This window comes from Lutjanus erythropterus, chromosome 20 (assembly GCF_056507025.1).
Source record: "Lutjanus erythropterus isolate fLutEry1 chromosome 20, fLutEry1.hap2, whole genome shotgun sequence".
NCBI lineage: Eukaryota > Metazoa > Chordata > Actinopteri > Lutjaniformes > Lutjanidae > Lutjanus > Lutjanus erythropterus.
In genome coordinates, this window is record NC_139336.1 from 6,345,161 (window position 1) to 6,357,788 (window position 12,628).

General features: G+C 39.4%; 1 protein-coding gene across 1 annotated transcript in view; it reads right to left on the bottom strand.

Annotated features, from left to right (window-relative positions):
• cfap44 (cilia and flagella associated protein 44) overlaps positions 1 to 12,628 on the bottom strand; it is a 28,150-nt gene that overhangs the window by 10,086 nt on the left and 5,436 nt on the right. Inside the window, exons 9-24 of the mRNA XM_084746636.1 lie at positions 12,295 to 12,450; positions 12,135 to 12,182; positions 10,369 to 10,468; positions 10,148 to 10,242; positions 9,864 to 10,073; positions 9,153 to 9,263; positions 8,895 to 9,047; positions 8,387 to 8,596; positions 6,859 to 7,001; positions 6,299 to 6,578; positions 5,183 to 5,238; positions 4,758 to 4,920; positions 4,352 to 4,482; positions 1,888 to 2,099; positions 1,670 to 1,814; positions 1,290 to 1,467 (exon numbers count right to left, since the gene is read on the bottom strand). Of these exons, the coding sequence (XP_084602762.1) occupies positions 1,290 to 1,467; positions 1,670 to 1,814; positions 1,888 to 2,099; positions 4,352 to 4,482; positions 4,758 to 4,920; positions 5,183 to 5,238; positions 6,299 to 6,578; positions 6,859 to 7,001; positions 8,387 to 8,596; positions 8,895 to 9,047; positions 9,153 to 9,263; positions 9,864 to 10,073; positions 10,148 to 10,242; positions 10,369 to 10,468; positions 12,135 to 12,182; positions 12,295 to 12,450 (2,391 nt within the window). The remainder of the gene's footprint in view (positions 1 to 1,289; positions 1,468 to 1,669; positions 1,815 to 1,887; positions 2,100 to 4,351; positions 4,483 to 4,757; positions 4,921 to 5,182; positions 5,239 to 6,298; positions 6,579 to 6,858; positions 7,002 to 8,386; positions 8,597 to 8,894; positions 9,048 to 9,152; positions 9,264 to 9,863; positions 10,074 to 10,147; positions 10,243 to 10,368; positions 10,469 to 12,134; positions 12,183 to 12,294; positions 12,451 to 12,628) is intronic.

A 12,628-nucleotide genomic window follows, 5' to 3' on the forward strand; every position in this document is an offset into this window, starting at 1 on the left:
GTTCTTCCTCTGGTTTTGTCCAAACAACAGTCTAAAGGCCAAAGACATTCAGTTTACAGTGGCATAAAACTGACACAAGAAGCAAATTCTCTCTCTAAAGAAGCTGGAACCATTTAAAATGCAAGTAATCGATTAGCAAAATTGACCAAAATGAGCGAAATTTCTCTCAGTCAAATAATTGATTAAAGGGATTCAGCGCTTTCTGCCAGACAGCTTTCTGCTTCAAATATAAATATTTAAAAATACAGCCTGTTTTTTCATTTTCTGAAAACAGTTTTGGACAAAAGGTTTCTGTCCAACAGCGATGAAATTTCCACAACTGAAGACTTGGGTCAGGAGATTTACTGACATTTTTGCATTGCATGCTACTGACTATTCTCTTCAGATGAACATGTAGCTGTTTTAAATAAGCAGACAAGGGGCCTCATACAGAAAAAAAATCCCAACTGCTTGTCCTATCTTAACTTTCCAAATAAGGAAAAACCCTATCTTCCTATTACAGAAGCGATTCCTAAGCTTATTGCTGGGTCCTGTTAGGAAATGTTAACTAGAGCTTTGCACTTGATTCTTCAGTCGGTCCTCATCCTGTCATGTCTGCATCTGTGTTTAAAATATACACAAACCTGCTTGTATCCATGACAACAGCTGTCTCACTTCACTTGTCACTGGTTGGCTTTTTAATGAACCGAAAAACTGGTCATTCAATTTTAGACATTCAATTTGATGAGTCAGAAGAATTAATTGTGTCTTGGAGCAGAGGAAACACCACATTTTTGGGACATTTTCCATGTTAAGGATTTGAATGGACAGAGCATGCCAATTAAATTCAAAATTAACTGTCTTGGCAGATGATATATTCCCATTAATATGTGGGCTGGGAAGTCTGAAGCATCGTCGTATGGTTTGAACAGCCTTTCAATCATAATATTTTGTGTTCATGTTGACAGTTATTTTGAATTTAGGACAGGGTCTTTGCCATCCTAACTTGGGAGTTCTGACTTCTTCAGTTGGATGCTTCTGTGATAGTCAAATTTCTATCCTAAGATGAGACAGGATGCTTTTCAAAATGCAGGTAGGAAACAGGTTTCTGTGATACTAAAAATCCTAAATTTCATCCTTAACTCCTAAAGCGAGATAAGACAGGATTTCAGACATAGGAAGTTTCTGTAATGAGGCCTCAGATGAGCAACATGCATCATCAGTGAGACACTCACAAGCCCAAAATACTTGAAGCTCATGCTCTAAATGAGCTAATATGAGTATTAGGTCATGTGTGTCTGTGTGTTTACATTTTCCTCCAGGCCCATCAGCTCTGCTCTCTTCTTCTCAGCGTTCATCCTCAGGTGTTTCGGCACTGTGAAGTCTTTCGCTGACTTCAGCTTTATCTCTCCAATGTTCTCTTTGGCTTTGCGGATAGCCTCCAAATGCTCCAGATCCTCATAGTTCTTGTCTGGCTTCTCTGCATAACTAAGACACCGACAATCCATTACAGTTTGGCAAGAGCATTCTGAGAGTCACAGCAGAGGCCCATGATTCATTTTAGCACATGAGCTGGTTAATATGGAGCTGTGTTTTTAATTATTAATTATTATTAAGAATACGGGAAACATCATGTCAATCTAATTTTAGCCCTGAGGACTGAGGTAATGTTGTTGGATGAGACACTCACAGCTGGGCCCATTTTTGCTTCCTCTTCTTTATCTTGTCTCGAGCTTTTTCAGCTTTCTCTGCAGCCTTTTGGAGCTTCTCAACCTGACGATCTGCCAGCTTTATCCCTGCTGGACGAGCCACCAGGGGGCGCAGCTCCTGCTCCTCTGAAGAAAACACAGAACTGATAAGTCAGGCATGTCTCTGATGGATGAAACAAACACTCATATCCTTTCTTACCTTCTAATTTGCCACTGTCTTTCGCAGGCTCAGCTCTGGATTTTCTGCGCTGTGATGGAGCAGCTGTGTCTCCATCGGGCGAGCTGATCCTGCTCTGTCGTCTGAGCTGGGCTGAAGGCTCAGTGAGCGCCGGCAGACTGTAGGTGGAGACTCTGTGGTCGGTGCAGATGGTGACCACAGTGACAATGTTGGCCTCAAGAGAGTTCCTGAACCTGAAAATAAACACAAGAGGTGAGGGTTTCATTTTCTACTAAATCCAAACCTTAGTCAGGTAGAACATTTAGACATAACTCATGACTCCAAAGAAGGAATGGTGGTCTATAAATGTTTTACATCCACTTTGTAATTTCCCATCCAAAACAAGAAAATAACATCTAGAAATATCCAACCTGTCAAACATTAGAGATCATCTGTTCCTGTCTGAGTGGAGCTGAAACATGTGATACAGCAAACAAGCTTTTATAACCTATCTTCAGTTATTATGAATCACGCCTATGGCCGCATTCAAAACCACCAACCATACTGGCAGCTTGACGTACTGATTTGGCCAAAGTGCAGCATGTAATATACAGTATGCAAACGAAAGCAAAATCTGCTGTATGCCAAAAATACCCAGATGTCATACTGATTCAGAAAAAAACTCCTGTATGCATCAGATCAATTTACCTCCCCCACTGTGTCCCATAATGCAACACACTGGAACAGTCACAACAATCACTCAGGCCCACAGGAAGGTTTCTGTTTACAGATTTTATATGCTATTTCATCACTACTAAATTAATTTCTGATAGAAATCAACTGTGCACATTTTTACTATTGATAGTTTTATGAAAATTGACGGCAATTCGAAAATTTGCCCAACAGTCCACAGACTGCTGTAGCTAACGCAGCAGGCAACTTCAACAACAACGGCAGAGGAAAGCCGGGTCCACATTACATTTTCATTTCATTTTAAATTATGCAGTTATTGCCAAAGGGGCACTATTCATAATATGACCCAACATGGCATAAACACAAACAAAAAAAACATCAGTCAGCAAGTTTTATGAAAAGACACCCAGTTTGATTGAAGCAAGGATAACAAAGATAACGTTAAGGTTCCGAGGCAACAGAAGTACCAGGAGAACCAACTTTTGCTCCGATGCACGTTACTGTAAAAATACATTTATATGCTTATTACACAGTGATTTACACACATTCTCACTCCATAGTACAAGCAACACAAGAGCTTCAGACTGCATTTCAGTCATTACAAATTGCTCTGTTGAGTTAAAATTGGTTCTAAATGTTAATAAAACAAAGTTCATGGTCTTCTCAAAAGCTCCCTCACAGTTGCTTGATAATTTTAATGTTTTCACGTCACGTCACGTCACGTCACGTCACGTCACGTCACGTCACGTCACGTCACGTCACGTCACGTCACGTCACGTCACGGTAAATCTATTGAAAGGGTGCCCTTGTACAAGTACTTGGGTATATAAATAGATGAAAAGCTTTCATCTAATGTACACATTACTAGTCTAGTTGCTTTTTTAAAGTACCTTGGGTTTTGGCAGAACTGGAGAAAACTGCATCTTCCTACTACGCACCACGGCACAACAATTTAAATATCTAACATTGCAGACACTTCATCCATTGGGCGTCATGAAAAATGTGGTAATGGTGTTGTGCTTGTTCTTCCTGAGAGGCCACTACTTTTGAATGGCTGTTGTTTGGTATTTGGTATTATTGTTGTATTTGTCACATTTTAATATGTTGTGCTGCTACCTTGGTGAGGTCTCTCTTGTAAATGAGATCCAAAAACTTTATCTGTAGTCATATGGGTAGCCCCCCTGTGGCCACCAAGTTTTATCGCCAAACTGTGAGTCTTTCCGCAAATGTCACAGCTTTTAGTTCAACATTCTACAAAAGCAGTGAACAGTACTTGTTCCTGGCGAGCTACCAATATGTCGGGGCTACTTGCCTACTAGCCTACTCAAAATGCTAACGTGATCTTTACAGGAGAATCAGAAACACAAAAGGTGGAAGCTAGAATCTGACACATCTAAGGATGTAATGTATGGCAGTGTGTGCCATCAGTTTCCTCAACTAGATCATATGTATTGCTTGTTTTTAATTGCAAACAATGTTTTCAGGAAACAACACATCACAATTTAAGGGAAAAGTGGACAACACAAGTGTCACATTTAAGGAAGGCTGTGTTAAGTTATATTAAATTATCTTTTTACTGTTTACATTTGGGCCACCAAAAATGTACTTTGGCTACCATATTTAAGGGCTTGTTGGGTTAAGCCAGTGCTTAAAAGTATTAGCATCTATCCTTGTGTTTGGAGTGAAGTAATACAAGAAAACGCTGGTGAATCTGGTTCCTTTTGACCATCAGCTGTGTTATTCATCTCCTCGGGTAAAAGCATCTAAGGGAAAGACATGAAAATAAATTTTTGTAACTTCTTAATATCAGTACCAGTCCTGTAGTTTGTTGAGTGCTATGCTGCAGCGCTCCTCCTCCCAGCCCATGTGCTTTCTGACCTCCCTCACCCGCTGGGCCTTCACCCTCTCTGCCTGTTCGCTGAAACGCCGGTCCAGCTCCAGCTCCTACACACACAAACACACAACATTTCTGACTCGTCAAATGTTCATTTAATTTTGGTAGTAAAGTTAATCAAAAACCAAATGTACTTTGGCGGTCATAAAGCATTTTGCCTAAAAATTCAAGCTAAATGCTTTGACATAATCTGTCAAATCGCATGTTATAGCTGGTGTGTCTTTAGTTTTATTCTAAAACTTTACCAGATACATCAGCTGCAAAGATAAAAAAACATGCACTGTGTAACCAGATGACAGTGGTGTGTGTATGTGCATGTCTGTACCGCAGGTTTCAGGTGAACATGCTCCGGCAGACTCTGGTTGTTGTTCAGCAGCTGCTTGAACTTCTTCTGGAGCTCAGCCATCTTCTTCCGCCTCGCTGCGATCTTCAGCTCGGCCTCCCGACGCAGATGGTCCTTCTCCAGCTTCTGCTTAGCTGTCTCTATGCTGGGGGGAATCAGGAGGAGATCAAACAAGATTTTCTTGAGTTACAGTACAGAATGTGCAGATACATAGTCAGATAAATAGTATGGATGTATCAAAATATAAGGGACTGCAATAAAAATATGGACTAAAATTCTCTACTATACAAATAACTTTCACAAATAGAGACACAGAAAGGAGGAAAATGAGATACACAAAAGACGAGAATAGTGACATAGAGAAAGAGGAGGACCAAATTATTCCTAAACAGATTGTTCATACGTACCTATAGGCTGCTGGGTCCTCAATGTCCTGGGCCAGTGTCTCATTCTCCAGACCCACCTGTTAGAATAATGTGTAAACAAGATTTTTCATTGTGTACATTTTTCATTATGTGCAACTATCCATACAGTCTATGGTCCAGACCACACTGGTACCATCCAAGAAGGCAAAACCTTACCTATACTAAATTGTTTATATAGTCAATATAAGTAAGTTAATATAGGATAGCCTTTCCACAGGAGCAGCTTTTCATATTTACTGGACATTTTGTCTTTTTCACCTTTCACCAAACAGCCAACATCTTACTGATGGTAAAATGACTGATGGTTAAAAAGGCTGTGCATTGTAATAGAAGCAATGTGTTTGCATCTGCATTCACGTTTTGTTTTTGAAATGACAAAACACTGTTAAAGTATGTACACACATAGGATGACTGAAGTTGGTAATTTCATCTCAAACAATGTTTGTCCATCTATCTATCTATTGTCAGTGTCAGTTTTGTTATAAATTTACCTCAGCGGGCTTTAGTAGTTGTACAACATACCTGTATCTTAGAGTCTTAATTTAGATTGGTCCAAATAGTCCAAAAAAACATAACAAAACAAAACAAAAACTACACTGGAAAACAAGACTAAGAGTCACAGACATGCTAGCATCTTTGTGAGGTCTGAGGAGCTAAATGCTAATGTGAGTATGCTAACATACATACAATGACAATGATAATTTGCTTATGTTATAAAGGTATGTTTTATATATGTATATCTTAGTTCAGTATGTTAGCATGCTAAAATTAGCTGATTAGCATAAAAAGTACAGCTTGTGCATAAACTAAAATACTGCAAAAATGGAAATCTTTCTTACTATCTGACAGTTATTTCACACAAAACCACAAATGAGATCCTCACGGTGGAAAATTCAGGGGATCACTAAAGTTAGTAGGATACATCATCTGTGAAGTATGAAAGTCTGTACAAAATTTCATAACAATCCATCAAAAAGTAGTTCAGATAATCGAATCTGGACCAAAGTGGTCAACCGACTGAGAGAGTAACATTGCTAATGTAGCTAAAAAGATCCACCAGAAGAGAAAAAGTAAAACATTAATAAAAAGTGCACTGACCCTGGGTGAAGGAACCTTGGCTCTCTTCTTCTGCAGACTTTTCTGTAGCTCCTCTGGAGGAATCAGGCTGAAGGAGAAGATGTTCCCATCATCTCCCGCCGTCAGCACAAAGTGGTCATCGTGGCTACAGCAGATGTGCCACAGGTGTCCGTATTGGTTGTCGTGGACACTGAGAGCCCAGTATGCCTGCATGGAGGTGAGGCCGTGGTCACCAGGCTCCAGGGTGTAAACCCTGATGAAGCCTGAGTGCATGCCGCAGAAGAGCAGCTGCCTGTTGGAGCTACCAAACACCAAAACAACAACACTTTACACTGGTAATAGTAGTGTGGCTCCAATGTGAAGGAGGTTCCTTATTTCACACTGTCTGCTATTTTTATTTTTTATTATCAACAGTCTCTCTGTGTTGATTATAAAATAAAGTTGCATTAAATGATTTTGGCCACTAGGGAGAGAAAAAAACTTATGATCGCTAAGCACCTGGTTACATTTTTACTAATATTTAGCAAATGACAATATTTTGCTGTAATGAATATTCACTTGTTAGTTTTCCCTCTGGCTACCTGAAGGTAACAGAGCAAATGGTGTCCTCGTCTGTGTCGTGGATGGGCAGGAAGTCAAAGGGCTCATCCTGCCGCTGGTCTCTATCCTGGTCCTGCTCCTCAGAGAACTTACAGTGATACAGGTAACCCGAGTCAAAGCCTCCCTGCAGGACACAGAAAAGGGAAATATGGATTCAGTTTTTACACAAGTAAGACAGGACACAAGTCACAAGTAAGTCACAAAATATCTATGTAAAATATATGTGTTACAATAGTGTTGTAAATAATATCAAATATTGATTAATATACTGAATATTTGAAATGCTTTCAACACTCATTTTTTGCAGTATCCATACTGTAGTTTCTCACTCCCTCTTCTCTTTGACAGCAAGTTCACACACACCTCATCTCATTTGCTCATGCTGAATGTCCATTGTCATGCTCTAGCCTTATTAGCCTTATTTATCTAATAAAAACTCTAAAATGTTATGCCAAAATCTTGAGTCAGTATAGACAACACTATGTCACTCTCGAGTACTAAAGAAGTCATAGTGCACATAAAATATAATGTCACTTTAACAGTGGAGTGTTGACTTACCACTGAACGAAGGTGGAAGTCTTTGCGTCTCTGTCTATAATTTTAGATTTGCACATTTTTACTACTGCAGTTCATTTTTTTTGTTTACCACTGCATTGTTTTTGTGACTTGAGTCCACAACTCTGCTAACCAAGCTAACGTCAGCTGCAGTTAACAGCAGTTAGCAAAGCTAGTTAGCTATCCATCAGGAAACAAGGAAAATCATCTGAATACTGTAGTTCGTCATCAAACTGACCTAATGATATCTGTACAGAAAGTCATGACACAGTTATAATAATCTCATGACAGAACATGTCAGAACCAACCACATATGACAGTCCAATGTAACATTTACACATAAAGCTCAACAGTTTCTTTACATCTGATAATTGGGCCTGCAGTTGCGTATGTATTTGACAGGGTATGTCTTAGTTAATGTCAAGTTGTCATAACAAAGACAGTGACAGGATGTATTGTCTTGGTTGACGTTAATACATTTACAGGTTATCTTGTTTTGGATAATGTCAAGTTGTCATATTACATACATCTTTGTCAATGTCAACTTTGCAGTAAAAATGACTTAACTGTCGAATGACAACAGTCACAAACATTCATAAAGACTTCTTGATGGTGTTAAGTCAGTCTTGATTATTTCTCTCTTCATGTTTTTTCATCTCTCCATACACATTCTCTTTCATATTATATTCCTATTCATACTTTTCCACAAGGACTGCATTTTAAATTAACTTGGCCAAAACTAATAGATGTTTGTCTATTTATGCCTACCCGATGCTTAATACAATGTCTATGCATCTACTCAGTCATTAGTCCTTAATACGTGCTTACTTCCGACAAAAAATAACACCAAACTTCTGAATATATTTGGTACTGACCAGATGTGTGTGTGTGTGTGTGTGTGTGTGTGTGTGTGTGTGTGTGTGTGTGTGTGTGTGTGTGTCTGTGTGTGTGTACCATGGAGAGCCAGAACTGTCCAGGCTGTGAGTAGAAGCCACAGTAGAGAGGACTTGGAGGGTTGGGGATGTAGATAGGGGGCAACTCTTCCTCCTCCTCTTCTTCTTCTTCCTCTTGCTCTGCGTCCAGCTCTTTTGATTTTTTCAACCTCTCTTCTCTCTCTTTCCTCTTCTCTTTTGCGGCTTGACGTCTTGCGATTTCCTCCTCTCTCTGAAATACACAAAGGCACAAATGGTGTAAAACTTAAATAAAGTTAATTATCTGCACTTTGCAATAATGCTTTTCAATGAACTGCAAGACAGAGAGAAATGAAGGAAAGAAAATGTGAGTGACACACGGCCACAGAGAGGACATAAGGAGTAATTATGTAGATTACTACAAAACATAAAATATTATGTTACAAAAAGAATAAGAATAAACAGACAAAAAAGAACAATAAATAAAATGAAAAAAAAAAAAGAATAATTAAAACCCTATAAACTAAAGCCAAGACAGACCAAGTTCAGACCTTGATTCGAGATTTGATGCTCCTGAACCTGAAAGATCTGCTGGGTAGTTCAGGCAGCTGGAAGGTTTTTGTTGGCTTGTGGGCCTCTGGATCAGGACTCTGCACCTCAATCACATGGCCAGTCTGACACAGGATGAGCATCCTGTTTTCATCCTGGGTAAAATGATAAAAAAGAAATCGGTTGAATCAAAAACGTTCTGTCATGTTTCCATATATCTGGTGACATTTGAGTGCATGTGGGTCAAACACCAGACTTACGTGTGAATGAGGTGACCACTCCAGCGCCTGCACTGGCCCGGGAACGTGGATAAAGCCGATGGGGTTGTATTTTTCGCCGACAGTGAAGAAGAATACAGTGCAGTCTGAGCTCTGAGCAGGAGGTAAGGTGGTGGGGCGAGGTCAGAAAAGTGAGATAAATAACAAAGAAAAGGAAAACAAAACAATGGACTAATTAAGTGGATACAGACACTTTTTAGGACTAGTGTGTAGGATTTAGTGGCACCTAGTGACATGGAATTGACTAATCAGTCTGGGCAGGAAGGCCCGTCCAAAGCCAGTTGATTGACAGCTTAACCATTTGAGCAATACAGAAAAGAATAAGGAAAAATAAAGGAATGAAAATAAATAAATGACTATTTTTTTAAAGTAAAAATATACAGACAAAAACAGAGTAATTATCTACTAATATATATTTTTTTTTTTTCAAAGACATAAATAAGTATACAGAAATAAATTTAAAAAGTCATTGTGAAAATTTATAAAAAAAATATTATTCTTTCATTTTTTATTTAAGATAGTAACATAATCCTATACTAGTCCCACAGTGGGGAAATATTATATCATATTTCATTTCCACATTTTCTTTAGTTTATTCATTTATTGTTTTATTTATTTATTCCTCTATATATTATAAAAAATATTTTGACAAACTGTTGTTACCTTTGACTCTTACAACAAAAAACCTCTCACCCCTGTGGCTAAGATCTCTCCATTTCGCTCATATGCAACAGCAGTAACAGGAGCATTGTGGGGCTTGAAGGCCTGTTTGAGGCGCAGCTTGGCATCTCCTTTGGGGCTGCGCCCTGTAACCACATGGAGCCTCTGAGGGTCGTACAGCTCCAGTAAGCGCACCACCCCGTCCTCAAAGCCCGTCACCAGTAAGCCTCCACTCTGGTTCACCTAAAGACAAACACCAGGTGAGTTTTCTGTCAGTACACATCATGTGTAATACATTTTCACTCAAAGAAACTTACTAATGCTGGAGCCCAGCTGACAACAGTTCCACCCTGATTGAAGCGACTGGTGGTCAGTTCTCTTTTTGCCAGGAAGTCAAAAACTTTGACTGAACCTGGAGAGCAGGGACAAACACAGGAGTACCTGTTACAATGTGTGTGTGTGTGTGTGTGTGTGTGTGTGTGTGTGTGTGTGTGTGTGTGTGTGTCTGTTAGTGTTAGTGTAAATGTGTATGGCTCACGGTCAAGAGCAGCTGTGGCCATCAGGTGGGATTTCCTTGACACGTCCAGGCCCTGGATCGGCCCGGCGTGGAAGGAAAACAGGCACTCTGGATCAGGAGTCTGCACACACAGAACATACATTAAGTGTTTATTCCAAGCATTTACTACACGTGTGATGATACAGCATGGTTTGTAGTACAATTTTCCATTAGGCCTGGACAATATGACCCCTAGATCACCATAAACAATCAATAAAAATAAATGTACAACTGTAATGACAATTTAATGCACTTCTCCTGGTGGCTGTCCAATTAAAGATTTTGTATGTCTGGACAATCTACCAATCTGTCATGGGAAGTTAAAGGCATTCACAGTTCAATTATATGGGAAACAGACAATTTAGTGGGTGAAAATTTGCTTGATGAGTAGACTGATGAGGTTTCATTATATTTTTAAAAGAATAAATTATTATACAGCCTTGTCATCCCTGTTTGTAGATAAAGACACTGGAAAGGCAGCCAAACATATTTGGACTGAGCCAAAGAACAGCTTGCTCTAATAGATTGGTGACAAAAGGCAAAAAAACCCCAAAACTCATTGTTATTCATTATTTTCAGGTTTTCACAGAAAAAAACAGCCTGACTTTTTAAACAGTGCTAAGTAACTTCTAATTGGATTTTCTCCCAAAAGTTGTTGTACTCCTCTTGCAGTAATTGTAATTTACAGTAATCGGTGTGTTTGCAATGACCACAGCCCAGAAAATCCTCCAATGACACAAAATCAAGAGAAACAATGCAAAGAAAACCCCCAGGGGGTCGCTGATTCTACCCCAGACTAACTTATTTTTTTTATCTGATATTTATCTTACATGGGATGACAGAGGTAAGCAGAGCTGAGATGTTTTTTTCAGTGCACGTGCACATTTGGAACAGGCTGACTGCTTGGCCCCCAGAAGTGCTGCTGACAGCATTCTCAAGAACTGTTCATCCAATCGACTTCACACTCAACACTGCACTCCCTTGGGTCCCGAGTAGTACACCAAGTGTGAAGTCGATCAGGATGAAAGGTTCTCGTGACATGTGAAGGACAGACACCCAGAGGCACCTTCCATTATAGTTACATGATGCTGCTACAGTGCCACCTATTGGCCAAATGATGCCAAATTTGTCATGGACACATCTGTGAATGTCCATTAAATGTGGTTGCAAAAGCACATAATGTTCAAGAGATATGACATTTTTTGTAATATAAACCCTGCCCACAGACAGTTAAATCAAAACTGTATGGAACGTCAAAATGTCTTGGTCCAGTAATGTTCTGTACCAAATTCAGTGATGACTGCTTAAAATTTGTAGGAGTAGTGAAAAAAAAAATAGACTGAATGAACAGTTCTCAAGATATGTGAAAGACAGACAGATAGAGATTCATTCTTTTATAGCTAGATGATCAAAATAATTTTCAGAAGATGAAGGTTTTGGAGAAACTCCTATGAGATCATTTTTTTAACGTAAACATGCTTTGCATTTTTATGAATTGAAAAATAACACATATAGTAAATAGTTGTACATATATGTTGAAAAGTAAAGTCTGTGATCATGTACATTTCTCTGAGTAGAAGAATCAGAGTCATATAGACTGTATGTTGATGTGAAGGTTGGACAGAGAATTTTCTAGCTGGCCACAAATGCAGTACTTTGCATGATACAAATCTTACGTAAACATAGTATACATACAAATAACATCTCTATAAAAACAGTATAAAACAGTGTCAGTGTAGGAAACTCACTGTGTAGGTGAATGAAAGATCCAGTTTCCAGATGGCCCCGCTGGAATCCTACAAGACGGCACAGGTTAGAGATCAGGTTTTCGATTTTTGATTGAGGTGAGGTCATGTAATACAAAATGTTTTTAATTAGTGGTCTTTGACCTTTTGCTCTCTGACTGACCTGAGCAAACCAGACGAAGGAGTCTGGCACAGAACTCTTCACCACAGAGGACAGCCTGACGTTGTGTCCCACCACCATCTCATTCATGGGCTCCATCTCAAACCTGCTGCTGTTGCTGTCACTGTCGGCAGTGTTGATGCTCTCAAAGTCCCAGCCCTGCAGAGGGTGGGGTTACAAAGTCATAATGACTATACTCAAACTGGTTAATTCAACCTCCCTGTGTGCTTGTCACTGCTTAATTGAGTTCAAAGTGGTGCACAGGGCTCATATTTCAAAAGTAAAATTATCTTCCATGTACGCTGAGGTTAGCCCATACTGTGTCAAATGCAAATTC